The sequence below is a fragment of the Athene cunicularia genome (genome assembly GCF_003259725.1).
Source record: "Athene cunicularia isolate RWA chromosome 1 unlocalized genomic scaffold, athCun1 chr1_part2, whole genome shotgun sequence".
Classification (NCBI taxonomy): Eukaryota; Metazoa; Chordata; class Aves; order Strigiformes; family Strigidae; genus Athene; species Athene cunicularia.
Window position 1 is genome coordinate 24,731,536 of NW_020799092.1, and position 19,932 is coordinate 24,751,467.

General features: G+C 39.2%; 2 protein-coding genes across 2 annotated transcripts in view; one reads left to right on the forward strand and one right to left on the reverse strand.

Annotated features, from left to right (window-relative positions):
• MRPS35 (mitochondrial ribosomal protein S35) overlaps positions 1 to 19,932 on the reverse strand; it is a 47,072-nt gene that overhangs the window by 24,368 nt on the left and 2,772 nt on the right. The window lies entirely within an intron of this gene.
• Positions 12,062 to 19,932, forward strand: part of LOC113490642 (potassium voltage-gated channel subfamily KQT member 1-like) — a 479,623-nt gene continuing 471,752 nt past the window's right edge. The window contains 2 exon segments of the mRNA XM_026867187.1: positions 12,062 to 12,422; positions 12,425 to 12,443. Of these exon segments, the coding sequence (XP_026722988.1) occupies positions 12,062 to 12,422; positions 12,425 to 12,443 (380 nt within the window).

A 19,932-nucleotide genomic window follows, 5' to 3' on the forward strand; every position in this document is an offset into this window, starting at 1 on the left:
TTAATGCTTAATATAGTTAGTGAATTTTACAACTACTAAGCGATGACCTAGGCAGCCTTACTGACCTTCTGAAGTCCCACTGTATTTCCTCACTACAATGTTCTTCCTTAGAAGGCACTCTGAATTTTATCTTATTTTCCACATTAGGGTAACACAAGAAGAGATCTTTTGTTGTTGAAAGCATGCAGTGCCAGTAACAGAACAAGATCCAGCTGCAGGTGTTACATGCTAGCTAGGAGTTCCTGTTTCATGACTTCAGCGTGGGTCACTTGCACGTGTTGGGTTGCAGTATCAAAAGCTACCAATTTATTTTAAAATACTCTTCAAATTTTAAATGCTTTTCCTAAAAAGAACCCAGTTAATCACAATTACTGTTTAAATGTTAGCTTTCAGTAGAAGGGTCCATGTTCAACACACGGCTGCTCGTGTTAGATTTCATGCAAGAAAGTGAACATCTACTTCAGAAGGGTTTTTTTTAAAGAAACATTTATGGGATGTTCTAACTGCTAGAATAAACAGCTCTCAAGAATCGGAACTTCATCCAGAATCTTTACTGTCGAGGCAGCCTCTTTTCTACAGCTACTTTTAAATAGATCAAATGGTGTCTTATCACAGATTCCTTTGTTTAATTTATTTGACTCAGCCCAGCTAAACACAGTCCCAGTTTTCCAAAAGATGGACAAAACTGAAGTGCCTCAGATCCAGAGTGTCTTTGCTGTACTCCTCATAATCTCAGCTGATTCATCAGTGTCTTTTATCACTTGTTTGTAAACTGCTGATGCTACAGTAATATGAATAGAATGAAAAGGATCTCTGCAGCCACCAAAGTCTGCTAAAAATCTTCTATCAGGACTCTCTCCATTCCATCTTGTCTGGCTTCTCCAAGAGATGTAGACCTAAAAAAATCCAGTCCACACGTTCAGAGCTGACTTCCTGTAAAAGAAAAGCGGAGGAAAACCCACCAGCATTGTTATTAGGAGGTGCAAAAGAAACTGTTTACAGTAACGAATTTTTTATTTTTTCCTGGATTTGAATTATATGGTGTTTGCATGACAAGATATTTGAGTTCTTCAGTATGTCCTCTGCTGTTTATGGTTATTTCTCTGTGATGACATAAGTCCATTTTTTTCTCATCATTATTAGCCCTGTAATACTTGAGACAGAATTATTATTTTTAAAACTGAAGAAAGAAAAAAAGGAGAAATAGATGCAGATAATAAAGATCCAGTTTCTCTACAAGTGACCATGAGACAGAACCACGAATGCGTTACAAATACAGTGGTTTTTATTTTTTTCGTGCACCATCACTAGTTACTAAAAATTGCTACATAGATGAAGTATTTTGTTGCTATTTATTATAGCTTCTACTTATAATTATTTTTGGCAGATGTGCTGTTCAATTAGTACATCTGTGGTCATTTTTTTTATTTATTCTTTTTTTATCCGAGCAAGCATTTCCAGAAATCTAAACAAAAACCTGTAATCTGTATTTTTATAATTAAATGCTTCATCTGAGTGGCTTTTCATGAGCAATAGCTTAATTCTAGCACAGAGAAACTAATTAAGATTAAACAGGTATTCATAACACTACTGATGTAGTGACCCACTTACATTATCTTGAAGTCAACAGACCTGTAGACTGCCCTTACAAATTTACCCCAGGATATATTTTTTGTATACTTCTTTAGCAAACAAGTGTTCATCCTTTATTTTGAGATGCACACACATTTAGAAAAAGCATTTCCAGTTACAGTACAACTGAAGCCACTTTATTCTTATTTGAAACTATGATTTTGCATAAAAAAATGGTATATGGGAAAAAAGAATAAGCAAAAAGATACTGGAGATTTTCGATAAGTGTGTGTTTGCTGTGTATAGTCAAATCATAGATTATCTTACTACTATTTTCCTTTTTCCATTTTTGTGATTTCCCATCTTCTTAGTGAAAAAGCCAGCATTCCCAAAGGCTCTGTCATGTCTCTCAATAAGAGATTATGGTTCCTCTTTAATTTTTCCAGTCAGATCCAATTTCACATTGACCATTCAATAAGCAAAAATTTACTGGTGAAAGAGGGAATTTGCAGTTATGATCGAATCCCGCCTCTGTTTAACATTCTGAGTGCACAGAGAAGTGTCACGGTAATTACCACATTGCTGTGTAATACCCTCTGCCTCTACTCAAGCTAAGTCAACCTCGGTTGAATTTACTTGCTTGAAACACAGTGGGAAGACACTTGGCAAACCTCTCTGCAATTGTGCTCTTCAAATCTGCACAGAATAGATTGTGAATGCTGAAGCCTGACTTTCTGGTCATGTTGCCCATGTGCACTGCATGTTACATACTCAAGAAGCAGTCAAGAATTTAGAACTACCAGAGAAAGTAACAGACAGTTGTCTTTAAAAAGTTACAGAAGATGGAAGTAAGAAATAGGAGATATCCTGCTGAGGATATTCTCCCTTTTGGGAATGAGGTGTTTCTTTTCAGAAGATTTACTGCCTCAGACTCCAGATTAGTATGGAAAGAGAAGGTAACATGGACATGTTACATTAAGAATTTTAAGTTTAGTTTACTTCTTCTTAATATCACCTTGATAATCAGTTAAAGGTTATACAAAAGACCCTACAGAAAAAGCTTTGTGGAAATCTTTTATTAAAATTAGCAGAATGTCTTAACTGACTTTTTAAACTCATAAATGTAAAAATGTATAACTGCACTTATCCTTAAAGGATTATTGTCATACTTCCAGACTCTTTCTTCAGTTATAACATGTAGCTCCTACGTAAAAAGTCTCTCCTGAAGCAATAGTTACATGTTGATCAATCTTTTCAAATATATTTGTAATAAGCATCCACTTTTAATGGTATTCTGTTACAACCTCAGTACCAATAACAGTATCCTTCTCCTCCAGTGCATCACTAATGATTTAAACATACCCAATAATACAATGCTAGGACACTTAATATAATTGAAGATAGGAATCAAGTAACAGTTGAGGTTCACTGTAGAAGAATTTATATTGTCTCTTATTATTTAAAGGCTCTCCATGACTGCTATCTGATACCTCTTCATCAGTTAGAATAGGTACGATATTTCAAGCAGTAGTTTTGTCTTCCTTTTATGCAACATAAACATATCGACAGATACTTTGCCCTATGTGGCAGCAGTTTATTTTAGATCATACAATTTAATGACTGTTTTTATTCTTATTTATGCAGGTATTAAAAATAATAAGGGTTTCCATTAAGATATACTATGATTATAATCAGTTTAAGAATTCTGCTGTCCTAAGAGCACTAAACTTAAAGACCAAGCATACCTTAAAGTGCACACCAAGCTGTTTTCTATCGTCCAGGTAACATAACATGGCATCAGCAGAATTTGGCTTTAGCATTGCAAAATATAACTGTCATGGAGTGCATTATAATTATTTCTTGATTTACAGTAGCACCTAAAATGACAAGTAGGATCAGGACCCTATGATGCTGGCTTTCAAAAAACCAACATTTTCTTAATCAGCATATAATGCCAAGTTAGAAAATGTACTTTCATGATATAAACTTCTCTTTGTTCTTAATATTTCAATTTAACAATTCCCTTCTTTCCAAAAGCCTACTGAAGTGACAGTATCATTAGCAAGGTCGCGTACTTTGTCACATTTGTTTCATCTCAGTGCATGGTTATTGTTGTGCCTAATGAGCTCAAGAACAATGGTGCCTGAAGTCATGACATCCCAGAGTTATTTCCTTTCTGGATCTCTCAAAATCTTGAATATCAGATCTCATTTTGCTGGGCCCAACATTTGTCTTTACCACACAACCATTAACCAAGGACATCACTGCTCTGGGTGAATGAGAGTGACGTATGCTTCCATAGCACATAAAGCCCACAGTGGCATCAGTGCAGCATCTGTCTGATTGAAATTAATACACTTGAAATTCAGCTGAACTATGGTGCAAAAATCATGGAACTGAATCCTTTTCACAGGAAAACATACTTTTTTTGTCAGTTCTTCCCCTTCATCACCAGCTTTTATCTCCCCCCTCCTTGTAGTGGGAGACAAGTAGCAATAGGATACCAAGCGAGAGACTGAGTCACCAAATATATATTCCTCATGGAAAAGTGAAATTTATCCTGCAGGATTCTGGAATGATAGTTAAGCCACACAAGTAATTTGCTTATCTGAGGTTTTTCACACAAAATAAATGAAAAAAGTACCGGCCGAACACATGACATCCATGCTGAAAGTGGAGTAGAAAAAATGAAAATGTGTATATTTGTTAAGAGATGAGTGTTGGATGGCTGGTGACCCATCAGGAATCATGAAAACAAGAGTAAAACTCAGAAACAAAGATTCTGAAAATTCTGATGTTTTGTGTGAGAACAAATGGATGATTGGATTGATTCCCACCACCATGTTCCTTCTTTCAAGTGTAAGGAATATCAGATCTTGCCTAGAAATAATATGCTGGTCTAAGGGTAATTAATATCTAAGGTCTTTAAGGTAATTGATAACTAAAGTCTTCTGTGAAATAAGGGCAGTGTCGACTTAGAAGTTTTACTTAACTGGTGACACATGAGAAATAGCACAAAAGCAAAGAGTTAACAGTGAATAAAAATAACTCTGTCGCTTGTCTCTCCTCATCCTGAACCATATAGCAATTATAAATTTGGCAAGATAAACAGGTAAAATAGATAAACTAGGAGGCATTCACTCTTCTCATATGTTCGTAATGTAAGGATTTATCTGCTGTTTATAACTACTGAGCTGTAAAGTTTTTAAGTCTGCTTTGGAAATGTTCCCTTCAAAGGCAAGCTGTTCATAACACTAGTCCGAAGGAAGCTGGGTGACATTTTGTTCAGGGTTTCATCTCGGTGAGTGAAAAGCTTAACCGTTTGTATCTGTTCGTCTGGGACACTGTTCTTCTTCATGCACTGCTAGCATAGGTCCCCAGCTGGCCTTGGAACAGATTTATTGTTGCTAAACTTGGTTGAAAGCAAAGTGGAACAGGCCTGTTGTGGCAGATTGTGGGGGGCAGGTGGAAACCTGATAGGGCCTGAAGAGATGGGGGGGTCTCACCTGATCTGAATGGCTCACGTCCATCTTCTGCCTGACCTAACAAAGTGATGTTTTCACACATAGCCCTGAACGAGCATCAGATAACACCGATTTAAAGAACGAGTGTTCAGATTTTCCAATTCAGTTTTTGGTCTTTATAAATAGTGGTATAATTTGAATTAACAAATCACAGAGAACATTTCAGTATTTGACAGGGTCACCATTTGGGAGAACTGTTCTTTATTCACGCTGCTGCGACCTGTGCTGTGCCGTGCTGGCTTTATACCTCATTCACACACATTTCTTCGCATCAGAGATGCTTCCCACGGTGACACTCAACATTCCACGAGTACACTCACCTTCTGTAAGGACACACTAGCCCATAGCTCTTTGATGATGTAAATCACTTGTTGGGATTCTGCGAGAGAATGGACATGTGAACAATCCTGCGTGAGAACAAGACTGATGAGAGCCTCAGCCGAGCAAGAACGCGATAAAGATGTGACCCTGAATGAGGGGGGAGAAACTCGATGAGACAAACAACCCCTGGAAGGTGTTGGGATGGAAGAGGAAGTTACACAAGGCAGGAAGCCTGGCAAGGCTGATGTGGCACTTTTTATCCAATCATAAGAAGGTTTAAAGCGCGGGCTAAGTTAACTGTCCAGTCTTGAGAGTTTGTACTGCATGTTACGTGTGCGGGAGAACATTATAAAAGGCCTTTCTTAGTTGTAATAAAGGGGCATTGCTCGATCACATTGGTCGTGTGCGTGCTCAGCTCTCCTGCAATCACTGATTTGAGAGCAAACAGAAATAAGGGTGGGAGCTCCCAAGTGTTAATTTCCCAAGCAACCTAATCTGAAGAAGCATTTTAAAAGTGGGAATTCCTGTATTTTACCACGACTGACTGAAAAAAAACTTACACATGCACCTTGCTGGCTTGTGGGGGGCGTGATCTGGGAGCTCTTCTGCACGTCGTACGCTTCGTACGTTTTTTTGTGGGAGTTTAACACGATTCAGGCTGACTCCTAGTTAAGTGCTGGGGGTTACCTGAGATTTTGGGGAGGGGAGGGGAGGTGGGACTCGCGGCGGGAACGTCTCGTCACTCTCCAGGGTGCTGAACCCTGTGCACGAAGGAGTCACCCAGAAGCTCCTTCGACAACCTCTTGTGCTTTCCCCCTCTTGTCATTCCTACAGGATGAGGACAGCCACGGGAGCTGTGATTGTGGAGAGTACCATTGGGTGTATACAGTTATACAGCGCTCTTTTTATTTTCAGACCAAAACCTGCATCCTTCAAAGGAAGGCGCTCGTTTTCTCAACAGTAATTTTACACTGCCATCCTTCTCACCCTTCCATTTGGGTTGCATCTTCACCATGTTGCCCAGTGCTTTAGTATGGAACATTTAGTAGCATTATTGTACCTGCCACTGCAACCAGCACTTCTTCCCTCTTCATTGCACAAAATGGCAGATTTTGCCTGGATAGATGGATGGTTGGGGTAAAAGAAATAAATGAATGAAACAGAATAAGCAAAAGGTGGTATACCATGTAGTTGGTTTCAGTTTGGGCTTGCTATATGTCTGTGCCAGTGGTTTTTATCTTAAAAAAGCTGGCTATTTTTCTCTGTCTTTATGGTCAAAGGCTGCCGAATAGCTTTTAAACCAACCAGTCAAAACCAGAATTAGAGACTTCCAAAAGAGAATTTCAGTCCATATGCTTGTAATGTTGATGAAATTTCAAAAAATGAAAAGGATGGTTATGGTAGGAACAGACAGACAAACTGATCTGGAAGTTGCTATTGGTTCCCCCTATAATAACCATGTGAATTAATTAATTAATTCCACCAGGCAGATAGAATTGTTTATTTAGGGTCAGCATAACAACCATATTTTAAAGTATAAGATCTAGTTTAGATCTTATACTAAGATCTAGTATAGGGTCTATACATATGTATCATAGTAAGATACTGACATTTTCTTCACATCACAGCTGTTAATTTCTTGCAGAACTTGCATTTTCTTTTTTGGGTTTGGTTTTTGTTTGTTTTTGTTTTGTTTTTTGGGTTTTTTCATGTAAAACATTTATTTTCAGTTTTATCAGAGAGAAAAAAAACACCAACAAACAAAAACCAAAACTGTGTAAGTGAAGTATTCATCTTAATGTCTTACAACAATTCCATCACGGAAATGAGAGATTTATGAAATTGTTAAATACCACTCTGGGTCAAACAGCCAGCCTTACAGACTATCTATATTAACACTAAAATAATGAAGCTGTGCTAGCATGCATAAAAGGCCATTTGGCATTTCAGATCTTCCCCCATGTAGGAAAATGTTACAATATTTTTTACTTGACAAACCGTTGACAGTGAATGGAAGCTCATGTCACAATCTGCTGGTTTTTTAAGTACCAACCTTCCAGTATCATAGCACACAAGTCATGATAATCTTAATTGATCTTCAGCGTGTCCTTGCGAAGAAGAATAATGGTGTTGATGGTGCACATGACTTGGATTTCAAAGTGCTCTACAGACAACTGAACTACCTGACACATTTTCAAGACAGGTATTACCCCATTTTCATCTGCAGTTCAAAAATGAACAGTACAGGGAGTGCTGTTATGTGAACTTGGAGCTCAAGCCTATACCCCATGCCAAGATCCATAATTCCTCACTTGCCTTGTTTTACAGTCCCTTGTAAGATCTTTGGTTCACCATGCTGGGAAGCTCCAGCAAAAAGCAAGGGTTGGCATTTTGGCCCTTACAGGCAGCCTGGACGCACTAGTTCAAGGCACACAACATGCTGAATTTGTGTCTTAACATGATCATTGCTAAGAAAAAATTCTATAGTTAAACCAGAATGGTCCATGGCATTCAGCAGTCTCTTGTCTTTTAGGTATCTGGTTCTGGAAGTGGAATTCACAAACCCAAAGCGGTTATGCAGAAATCTTAGGTCCTGAGAACGGAATTTGAAATGAACAGAGGAGCATGGGAATGTTTCCCAACTCTATTATTTACTGTTCAAAATCTGTTCTAGCATTTGGGTTCCATATTATTCCTTTATGTTTCTTGCATGACTGATTAATGTGTTTCTTCTAAAACACAACCCCCAGAGGAGATACTGATGGTGATAACCAGTAGAAAATGGGTTTCATCCTGTGTTTAGGATAGTTTGCTGAGAAGTGTCTCTTGTCAAGAAGGGATTTAAATCTGCATCTCAAACCCAGACATTTCCCTGTGCCTCCCCACCCTGACCTTTTGGCTATAAGTCATCATGTTTCCTGTGCTTAGTGCTAAATACCGTGATGTCACTGTGGGGTAGATATGCTCTTTGAGCATGTGGGCTGCATCAGGCACATCAGGATTAAAAGGGAGATGAGAAGTGAGCCCAGCTATAAAAGCCACACTGTTATATATATGCAGTTGCAGGGTGTTATATGAATATATAATTTTACTGGGGAAAACTTCAGCAGTTAGACATTCCTGAAATCATGCATTTCCATTTCACATAAGTCATAAATTAAGTGATTAACTGGCTTTTGAAAGTTTGACCCAAAGATGTGATATACTACATCTGGGGTGTGTGATAGAATGAGTTCCTGTCTTCCACGGTTCACTCTAATAAGATCTTAACACTAAATCATCTTTTCCTTGACCAAGAAATAGGAGTCAGATGCTCTGGGTTATATTTCTACAGTGGTTTCAGACCTGCTGCTATTATGTTGACTTTTTGTGTTTGCAGTGAAGATGAATGCTACTTTTCCTTCAAAGGAAACTTATTTTAAACCTTAAAATATCCAAGATAATGATTGTTTGGTTGGGGTTTTTTAAATGTATTTTTTCCTACATACTTCAGCTAGTTATTTAGAGCTTGAACAATTATATTCAAGAGAGGTCAGAGGTGAGAACAGACAGCAATTTTTGTATTTAGGAAATTACTGTCTGGAAAAGTTAATACAACAGAGAGTATAGAAGTATTAATTAATGCAGAAAACATTTCAAAGCATGAGCAAAAACCTGGAGAAGGAGTTCTGTGGCCCTCGTCAGGTATTAGTCCTTCTCAGTGCACCTGCTGCACTACCTGGAATACCGCATTCAGTTCTGTGCACAGTGTAACCTGAGTCACACAGCATCCAAGGACGGTGTTCTGGAGGGGTTGATTTTTACAGAAGTGAAAACATGAGATTGATCAGAAATCATCATCGTCAGAATTCATCATTCATCAGAAAAAGAAAGGAACTAAGAAGTTTTTTTTATTCCCCCAGTGGTATGGAAATATAACTGGGAAACTAAGAAAGTCACTTTCTGGGATAATCTTTCCATGGAATGAGAGGTCTTAGCCCCATGAACAATTACGATAAAAGTTGAAGACTGTGTACAATGGCAAGATTTCCCCACTGCCAGAACAAAAGATGAAATGTTCCCTCTGTTTCATTCCTGGCCACGTGACTGTGGAAGAATGGGAAGCACCTCATGTTCAGAGTGCTGGCATTTTGGACACCAGTCTAATTTCTGTTACAAAAAGGAGAAAAGCAGACAAACAGTAGTATTCATGTTCTTTCTGATGAGAAAGTTCATCAGTAAAATGAGGAGTTTGATGCTCAAATGGTTATGTTTGGGATTCTCTTCCTCCCAGATTAATAAAAAGCCATGCGACACAGTTCAGAAAGGCAACAATATAGAGAACTCTGATTTTCCATTACTTAATGTAACATAATGAAGTGCTGCTTTTGGTTTTGCCAAAACTTTGATGGAGAAAACCAAACAACTGATGCTGCTGTTTAGATTTACCCAATATGAAAGCCTGCTGCAGAGCGTCCAACTACAAGCAACACCTAATTCAGTTTTTTAAAAGATGTGCAGTAAGAAAATGCCACTTTTAACCCATTGCAATTAAGTGTGTGCAGATAAGAAAAGGACTGGGAGGGAAAGGAGGACAATCCTCAGCAAAATTAAGCTGTTGCTTGTGACTGCTTGTTTTGACAACGGAAGAAGCAGAAGTAACTCCTCTCTGAAGCCGTCAAAACTGTTCCCCAGTTCTTCCTCTGCCTTTTCCAAGAGCAGCCATGTAAGGCAGATAGAAGGGAGGGACCCTGCATTACTCAGGGTGGGACTTGATAAGCTGGGGGCAGAGCTAGGCAGCAATTTCTCTCCCTGCACCTATCCAGGGAGGCTGCTGTGTGGAGCTAAGGGAGCAGAGAAGAGGAGGAGTATAAGGACTTGTGACAAGAGAAAGTAGGTACTGTTTGCCAGCTGGTTTCATGGTTTTTGTGCTTTATGTCTGACTGTGCGGGATGCCCTGTTTGCATTAAGCAGGCTAGCAAATGTGTTTCAGGTGGCTTTGCTTGCGACTGCTGGGTAGCCAGCCTTTGCTGCAAGCATTTGTCTACGTAGCCTCAGCACCCTAAAATGAATGATATGGAGGGAGTGGACTTTGTATAGGTATTTCTTATGTTCTTGTTGTAGATTGGCTTGGATGAAGGGCTTTGTGTTTCAACTTTAATGTGTGGTCCCTCCAGCATTTAGTTGTTAAGAGACCTGATGAGAGTAAGGAAGTATTTCTCTGTCTGCTATAGGACTAATGTAGAAATGCATCAGTCCACCTTACCATGACCAGCATTAAGAAAGGAGCACGTTATAACAAGTCCACTACTCCATGTAAATATTTTGTGGAATACTTGGAGGGCTCTGTTCAGATGCACTACAATGGGACTTCAACCACTACACATGCGGATCTTTAAGCAATAACAAAAAGTAAGCCTCATTTAAAAAGAAGCTGAAATTGTCTCTCTCTAAATTTCTATATTCTGCTGAGGCTAAAGTAACTCAAACTGTGGGTGTGAGTCTCTTCTGACAGAGGAGCAGTCAGCTGCAACCCCCAGGCATGTGGGATTTGTACTGCAGATAACAGTACGTTACAGTATGACATTACAGACATGATTTTGATATTAACGTCAGCAGTGCTTTGAAGTTAGTCATCTCTCATGATACTTGTAATATTTTCATATTTTCATTTTAGCTAAGCATTTTCAATAAGGAAGCTTTTTGTGGTAGTGTGTAAGAAATGAGGCAGTGCAAAAAAATAACACTTCAGAAAGAGCCTCAGCCTCACAAAATGATTAATATTGCTGTTAAGGATCTGTGTATTAGCAGCAGTTTAAGTCTGTCCCATGAATATATATTGATCAATAAGAGCTTTATTTTCTATTGTTTCCTCTAGGTACTTGCTTGAGAATAGCAAAGTTAGCAGCAAAGGTTAAATGGCTTAAAGAAATCAAGAATCAGGCCAGGAGTCTTTGATCTTTTCCCTTGTAACAATATTAACCTCCCAGTGACAGTTATTGTTGATGGCATCCTCCTTTTTACATTTGAGAAAAATTGTTCCTGAGTACCCTGGACTGCAACATCAGATCCCATGAGGCGACTGAAATAATTTATTCAAGTCTTAAAATCTTTCTGTGACCTTGACACTAGCTAATATCTCTTGAGGTGAAGGTGTGGAAGTTCAAAATCCCCATCTAGTGTGTTTCAGGCCACAGTAAGTTTATAAATTCCAGGGAATTTTCACACTTCACTTCTAATCAGGACACTTCAGGAACAGCTCAGCTTAAAATAATACCATAGGATCAGCTCTCCAGACAACACTTCTGCTGTCCTAGTGTTGGAATATATTTAAATAGTTTTCAACTTCCTTCTTAACAACTTTTTATCTTTATTTTCTTTCTTCCTCCAGGAGTCTCAACCTCTTTCCTTGCCCAGCCTTCTGTTACTTCTGATGTCTAGCATGTGTTGTTGTTTAACGTGCTTTTCTGATTTAATTTCAGAGACTGTGAGTTACAGCAGGTGACAGGCTGATAGCTCACACTTGTGCCACAGAGACGCCCCGTGATAACAGCAGAAAGTCATCTTAGCTGCTGGAGAACACCCCGGGCAGGGAGGACATACAATACCTTCTTTATGATTTTAAATATTGATCAGGGTTACTAATACCTGTGTGTTGTTACAGAATGTCCTGTGACAGCGGAGAAACTGTTGGGCACCCGCTGTATAACCTCTGTGGACAGGTTCAAGGCTCCAATTCCCAGCTTAGCAGTCTGGATGGAAACAGGAAATCTGCAGCATTGCTGGAAGTCAGGGGGAATTTAAGCAATATGCAGTATCCTTCCGTGGCGCTGGATCCCGATACTCCAGTGAATAATGGATCTGGGATTCCCCGCAACCCCCAGGAAGGCACAAAGGCTGCAGCCTTGACAGAAAGTGAAGCCCACAGGGCCTGTACAACAAAATGTTTCCATAGCCGTTATTTGACTAAAACTAGTACGCAGGGAGATGTCTACAACTTCCTGGAGAGGCCCAGTGGGTGGAAGTGTTTATCTACCATTTTACTGTGTAAGTACCTACATTTTCAAATAATATCTTTGGTGTAATAAAAATCTGAAACTGTCCACTTAATCAGCCAGAAGTCATAGTACTTGAGCTCCTGATCTGAAAACCTGTTGCATGAGTACCCAGTTTCCCAGAGGATCAGGCTCTCTATCCATTAGAAATTTCCAGAGGAGGGCTTTTTATTCTTCACATGGTATTTGTCTTCAAAGAGGTACACTGGATATTTGATGTTTCTGAGGGGAAGTCCTATATGCTCATGGTCGTTTTTATTGCTGCCTTAGCTGCTTTACACTTTTCTAAGTTCAGACACTAGAGTTTTTAGCATGAGATGTGGAAGGTTGAGCTGTGGTCAGATAAGTCACGTTTTATAAGTCTGGTTTACTCATGGTAAAGTGTCAAAACATTTAATTTGTTGGACAAACATTTAATCATAATATTACTAATTTGAATTAATCTACAATCATGAACACATGAGTACAATTTTAGGAAATTGTTTTTCATTATACCATGCATATAATACATTCAAGGAGGAAGTTACGGCTTCCATTAACTCTTCTAAAACGGTGGTTAATATATTAATACAGCTGCTACTCTTCTCTTTGAGCTGCTTATGATATCTGTCAAGTTTAGCAAAACCTCAGTTACTATTCTGAATGCTGCTTAACAGAATGATGATTTGTCATCTTAGCCGTAGAAAGGATCCAACTGTGGAAGTTTTACTGGCTGTAGTGAATGCAAACTGAGCCAAAAGTCCTTGCTTTTATTATAAAATTAACATATGTCCTAAAAAAATGCAGAGTGTTTAAATTATTCTGTTTGTCTCGTATGAACTTTTCTATGGCCTGGCTGCACTTAGGGAAAAACATTATCAGTTACTGCAGTCAGGAACTGCCCAGATAAATATATGGTAATTATAAGAACAAATCATAACGCTTCTATGTGGTGTAAAATAGTGTTATTAATGCTTGCTTCCTTTCAGCCCTCAGAAAGATATATGGATATTTTTAAAAGGATTTTTGGATTTTTAAGATTTTGCCAAGTAAAAGGATAGGGTCTCTTTCAAGGACTATGCTTATAGTAATTCCTGAGGCTTAAACTGATATAATTTAAATGTGAATAGTCATGTTTTAATCCCGTTTGAGGTTAGGACTTATTAATTTTGCTAAAATGCATTTGTTTCATCATCTGTGATGCTTTTACCTCAGACTAAAGTTGACCTTTAACACATACTTATATTCTGCAGTGGGCATTAAAATAAAAAAAAAAATCTATACACACACCCACCCACCTCCCATAGTAGAAAATTGGAGAAAAGATTGGTATTACTAACAGAAAACTTTTTTTTTTTTTTAACAATAAAAGGACTCCTAATTTAAATGAAAGAATATGTAAATCAACCTTTTTAAAGAGCTTTTTCTTTGAGATTGCTTGAAAGGAGATTTTTTTTTAAACATACTTTTTGGCCAGCATTTTCTCTTAAGTATATTTGCCCTAATAATTATCCTAAGAGCTACATGGTGTGTTCATTTATATAACACATTTCTGTTTTGGAAAGAACATACTAGATAACATTAAGTATCATTAAATTTAAACACTGTTAAAGCAACAAAGTGTTAATCTAAAATACAATTCATTTCTTAAATGAGAACAGCCTGTAATTTATTTTAAAAGTTTTCCATGTTCTATCAGTGGTTTTGGGGTAATTTATGTAGAGTTGATCTGATGATGACTATTTTCATTACAAATCCAATCTTCCAAGTATGTAGCTGATGGTTGTATAGCTTGGAGGAGCTGGATGTGAAGCGACCCTTCATTGTCCTTTTGTCCTTCGTATGCCACAAAGGCCACATAACTCATGTAAAAACTTGTGGGATGTTTCTATCCAAGAGGGACTGGAGACTGTTCTGATCTGGAGCCAGTTCTGCTAGAAAGAACCTAACTTTCCAGAAACAGGCAAGGCGAGAGAACAGCACGTGCTCCAGGAGGTGACCTTCCTTTGCGTTCTGAAAGTACCAAGATAATCTCATCTCCTATAATATTTCTAGTGTGCCTGATACTTCAAATTTCTCTTAAGGGAGTAAACTCATGCTTTTAAGGAACTTTATAATGTGTGTTACAAAAGAGATTTTCAGCTATTTAAATCTGGATTTTCTATTATTTTAGTGGAGTTATTCTAGGCTAAAATTATGGTTTCAAACCAAAACATTTGAAGGGGTGTGTTTGCTTGAGAATTCCCCCCAGCTTCCCCGTCCTGAAAACATTCTCAGTTAGGTAATTTTCACCTTCACTGGAAGTACTGTAAAATACTTAACTCCTGAAATCCCCAAGAACAGAGGATCTCACTGACAAGTTAGAAAGAGGTGACGGATGGAGAAACAGCTGTGACATGCAATAGCAAAATATTGATCCTAACCAGCCAGTTCTTGTGGCTATGTAAGAGCCTTAAGGTGTTGGATGTCAATATATGTAAAGAGTCCAGCTGTTTGCCATATGGTCCTCAGTCCAGAAAAAGAAATGTGTGCCTGGCTTGAATTTGATTTCTGAACTCAGCCATGCACTTGCTTAAATCACATCCAAATGTTAAGATAATAGGGTTTAACCCCCATATTTTATCTTTTGAGTGGAAAGTATAATATGTATTGGTTAATATGAGTTATGTATGGTAATGAAGTTACTTGGCAAATCCACACATTTAAATCATTTAATTGTAAGTGAAGCCTTATTTATATGATGAATTTATGTTTCGGAAACATACATTTAATTACAACTGAAATGGCCTTCATTTGACTAAAATACAGTGTTCACACACATGTGAAGTGTGTGGTGAGGGGTGAAGTTGGAAAATTTTCCTGATAATAGGATTATTTGACCCCTGTTTAGACATCAGGTGGCAATGATCATAAACCAAAACCAGAATTCAGTGTAGATGCTCAAAGTGCTAGAGTATAATTGAGGTGGGGAATGTTACACTGCCAAGTTTTTGCTGGCCACTTTGGTCATAGACAAAGGGTGGAGAAGATGGTCCAGCTTTTCTGCCGCCTTTTGTAGAGGCAAAGAACCAGAAGTAGGAAGGTGTGACTCAAGCCTATTGTCTTATGAGGAGCGGCTGAGGGAACTGGGGGGTTCAGTCTGGAGAAGAGGAGGCTGAGGGGAGACCTCCTGGCCCTCTGCAACTCCCTGCCAGGAGGGGGCAGAGAGGGGGGATGAGTCTCTGGAGCCAAGGACCCAGCGCCAGGCCCCGAGGGAATGGCCTCAAGCTGCCCAGGGCAGGGTCAGGCTGGCTCTGAGGAAGGATTTCTGTGCAGAAGGGGCTGTTGGGCGTTGGAATGGGCTGCCCAGGGCAGGGGGGAGTCCCCGGGATCCCTGGAGGGGTTGAAGAGTCGGGCTGAGCCAGCGCTGAGGGATCTGGGGGAGTTGAGAATGGTCAATGTGGGGTTAATGGTTGGACTGGAGGATCTTCAAGTTCTTTTCCAACTCAGATGATTCTGTGGAAGAAGAGGACCACTATATGTGCACCCACGGGTACTCACACTGAAGTGGTAACTGGTATTAGAACATAGGGTTTCCCTTGTGTTCAGAGAGAAGAGGTAACTTCTTCCTATCGTATGTTACTTTGTTCTGTGAGTGATAGAGGCCACCTTGTGTCAGCCGAAGGCTATGTCTGCATCACAGTGCAGCCCTGTGCTGCACAGCTGCACCAGCTCAGGTTCCAGGAAAAAAACCAACTGAGTTTGCACAGATTTGTGCTGATGCTAAGTGGCCGTATATCTCGGCAAGAAAGGTGGATCCACATTACCTTTTCCCCTCAGATACACTCTGCTGTTTTTACTAACTGCAGTCCAACTGCTTTGTCCTATCTTCTCCATTTCTCTGGAACATTCAGTGGCTTCTAATTTTCAGCTGCTGTTGGCTGTGTGGCTGAATTTTCCAGTTAAAAGACAGAAGCTTAGAGAGAACCTGGGTGGGTAACACTTGGACTAAGAAGTGAGGAAGCAGAACAAATGTCTACACTGGGTCTGGTGAAAGAGGGACAGAGGAGAACCTGGGACCAGGAGGCAGAAGGCTAGATTGGATTGTCATAGAAACTGAGACTGGTGCCAATGATGCTGGAACTGGAGACAAAGCACTACAAGAGCAGGCTAGCTCAAGAGCAAAGAGAAGCAGACTTAAGCAGGAAGCACAAAGAAAAGAGGACTAGCAGCTTTTGGAGATCAGAAGGCTGGGTATAGGCGCTAAAAGCTGGAACTGTGGGACAGCTGAAAATGGTCAAGAAGCTCAGAGAGCCACTGGGAAGAAGAAGGGGTAGGAGATGACAGCTGGAAGCTAAGGGAAAGAGGGATCATGGAATTCATGACGGGAGAAGGAACCTTTCACCCATAGGCAACTGGTTTGAATCTCGTCCAAGTCAATAGTGAAGAAGAAGAAGTAATGACTGTGGGGAGATACAAAAGGAGCTGTTGGTCTCAGTCCAGTTCTTAGCGAACGGATGTCAGCATCACTGCTGGAGTTAGAGCAGCTGGAAGGCTTGCTGGCAGTCAGTAGAGAAACCACAGGCTGGTTGAAAAGGGAGGCAAGTCTAAGGCAAGAGGGAGGCCCATGAGAGGGATTCTTGCATTGTGTTCTCAGGCCTGCCACTTTCTTGTCGTGTAACACTGCGAAAGTTAAAGTGAGAACTTGCAGCTGTTCCAGGTGGCTTTGTGCTGGTTTAGCCACTTGTTAAATGAGTGTTAGACCTTGCTCTCATTTAAAAGTTAGACCAGTCTTTATATCCCATAAAGATAAAGATGGGGTGAGCTGATCTAACCGCCCATTTCTAACAAACCATCTCCTGTTCTGCTCCCCTCCTTCACCTTAGCCGTTCAGCTTGCTCCTGCCAACTCTAGTTGTCCTTGGATAGCCAGTTCAACTTATGCCAGCAAAAATCTCGCCCGGCAGGAAAAAGTGTATGGTCTTCTGTCAAGTTAGTAATGCACATTTAGCATCTTGAAGTGCTGTCCACCATTTTTCCCTCAGTGCTCCTAGTGGATCATAATCACCTGTTAAATTTAATATAAAATTATACGGAATAATTGAAAAGTAACACTGCAAATCATCTGGCAAGTACTGCAGACCACCTGGTTTGACTGCAAAACATTTCACAAATGCAGAGTTTGCCTAGCAACAAAGTCTGGTCTCCAGGCCCCCTTATGATTTATGGAGAAACAACTCCTCCAAACGTTGACTTGGAGAGAATAATGGCTGTTGCTCTGAATCATTCCTAGGGGATGCTGTGTCTGACTGCATGGGAAAGATAGGGAGAATGTTCTCCCTTGAATATGTTTTCACAAGACCTAGCATAATAGTTTACCAGTACCAAAAGGGGTAAGGTACTCTCTCTAACCTTCCCTTCTCCTCTCCTGGTCACACATTTCTCCTGCATAATGTTTGATGCTTCTGGCACTCACTGTAGCCCTCCTAAGCTAAGTCAACTCACTGTATTGGCAAAAATCTAGCCCGGCAAGAAAGTGAGTAACTTTTGATACCTTAAGGGTTACATCATGTCAGCAAGTGGTCTGATGGTGCTGGAACCGGTACTAACCACTTGGCCAGAACTGGAATGGGAGAAGGAAGAACTCTCCTTTTTGCCACCAGAGAACTGCAGTGTTGGCTCAGTTTCATATTAAAACATGCCCTAAATCTGCTTTGTTACCTCTCTACTCCTTTGGGCTGGCTCCCACAGCTTCTTCATAGAGAGACACATGAGTTAAAAAAAACACATACATGAGTTGAAAAGAACTCATCTAAGGAATTACTGTTCAGTAATTTAAAAGTGCACGATCCTTACAAAAATATGAACAATATCCATAATGTCACTAACTGAAAACTTTGGGAGGAAAGTACAGAAGATCAAGAACGTGTTTGTAAAATGGGGGCTGGCCAGCTAAGGGTTTTTTCCTTTAGAAAAAGTTCTATGTACTGAGGTCTGTGCCACCATGAGTAATACGAGAAGAAGAAAGTTCAAATTATTGGGACAAATTAAAATTTACAATTTTCTCTTATTATTTTTTGTCTTCAAACCTTGCTTTCTCATTTTTTATTTTTTTTTTTACTTCCCTCAATTTCATGTAAGAAATGCTATAGTTGTGTTCGTTAATTCAATCAAAGTTAAGAGCCACCGTTGTGGCTGATATTCCATTTTTGTTTGGCATACAACCGCTGCTGATGTAGAGAACATTAAAAGGCAAAAGTATAAGGGTCTAGTGGTTCCTTTTAATGACTGTGGGGCACTTGCCTGCATATCTCTTTGTTCTTTGAGTGTAGCAGCTCTCAGTTAGTGAAACTAAGTATATATAGCAAGTAAATTAGTGTTCTCCTGCTTCTGGTTTTATCTGTAAATGGAGCCTGTAGTCCATTATTTGTAACTTTATCAGAAAAGGGACCGTTAAAATCCCATTTCTGTCCTTTCTGTTATTATTATCTCTAGAAGACAAGCAGATTTTTTTTTTTTTTTTTCCCCCAATGATGTGATTGTAATATGACCAACATGAGCTAAACTAAAGTTCAGAGTCATTATAAGCATATTACTGCTTTCGAGATTCTGGTTTTGACCTTGCTGTCACAGCTTAGGTCTGGACATGATGTACTTTCATGAGGGTAAGTTAGGACTTTTAAGAATTATTATTATTATCATTACTGGGCTCAGGGTGTTTCTTGACAGCATAACATTTATTTGTACATTTTATACAGAAATTGAACTGACAAGTTTTCCAGTGTAGAACTACAATATCTACTTTTCATTTATATACTAGCTACAGAGAGGTACTAAGCTGATGTCTTGTGTATGATGATAAACTTCAGGTACCAAAAGATGAGCAATATTAAAGGGAAGAAACTAAATATTGTTAATTTTATTAAAGTGGAATGTTCTTCTTACTGCTTAGGGTTGCGTCTTCAACAGGATGATATGGTGGAATGGCTTAAATTGCTAATGGAGATGCACTAATATTAAACAGAATTGTCTTTAGGATTCTGTAAAGTTCCAAGATTCAGCTGTTCTAAAAATACATGGGGACAGTTATTAATTTTTAGCCTCTTTTCCTAAGGAAATGAGGTTTATGCAACCACACTGTCTGAGCGCGTCTGTCTGAAAGTGCCTTACCAAAAACACTTGAGCCAGTTGGCAAGTTTCAACTAATATTGACAGAGGATGAGACATGTCAGAGATATTAAGTTTCTTTATGTTTTGTTAAAATAAGCATTTGGAAAGAGGAGAAAGAAATTAACAACCCCAAAGATGAAAACACTTTGAGCTCACTTAGATTGTTTGGCATCAAAGAGTCTTTTCAGGAGAGAGATGTTACGAAAGTTCGTAAGGAAGAACTTTGATCTGAGCGTACTTTACTTTAGGCACAGAATAACCTAACCACAGGGCACAAAGCCACAGGCTACGTAAGTTTTATTTTCATTTTTTGAAATTATTGATGACTTTTTCCATCATTTATGTAAGAAATTC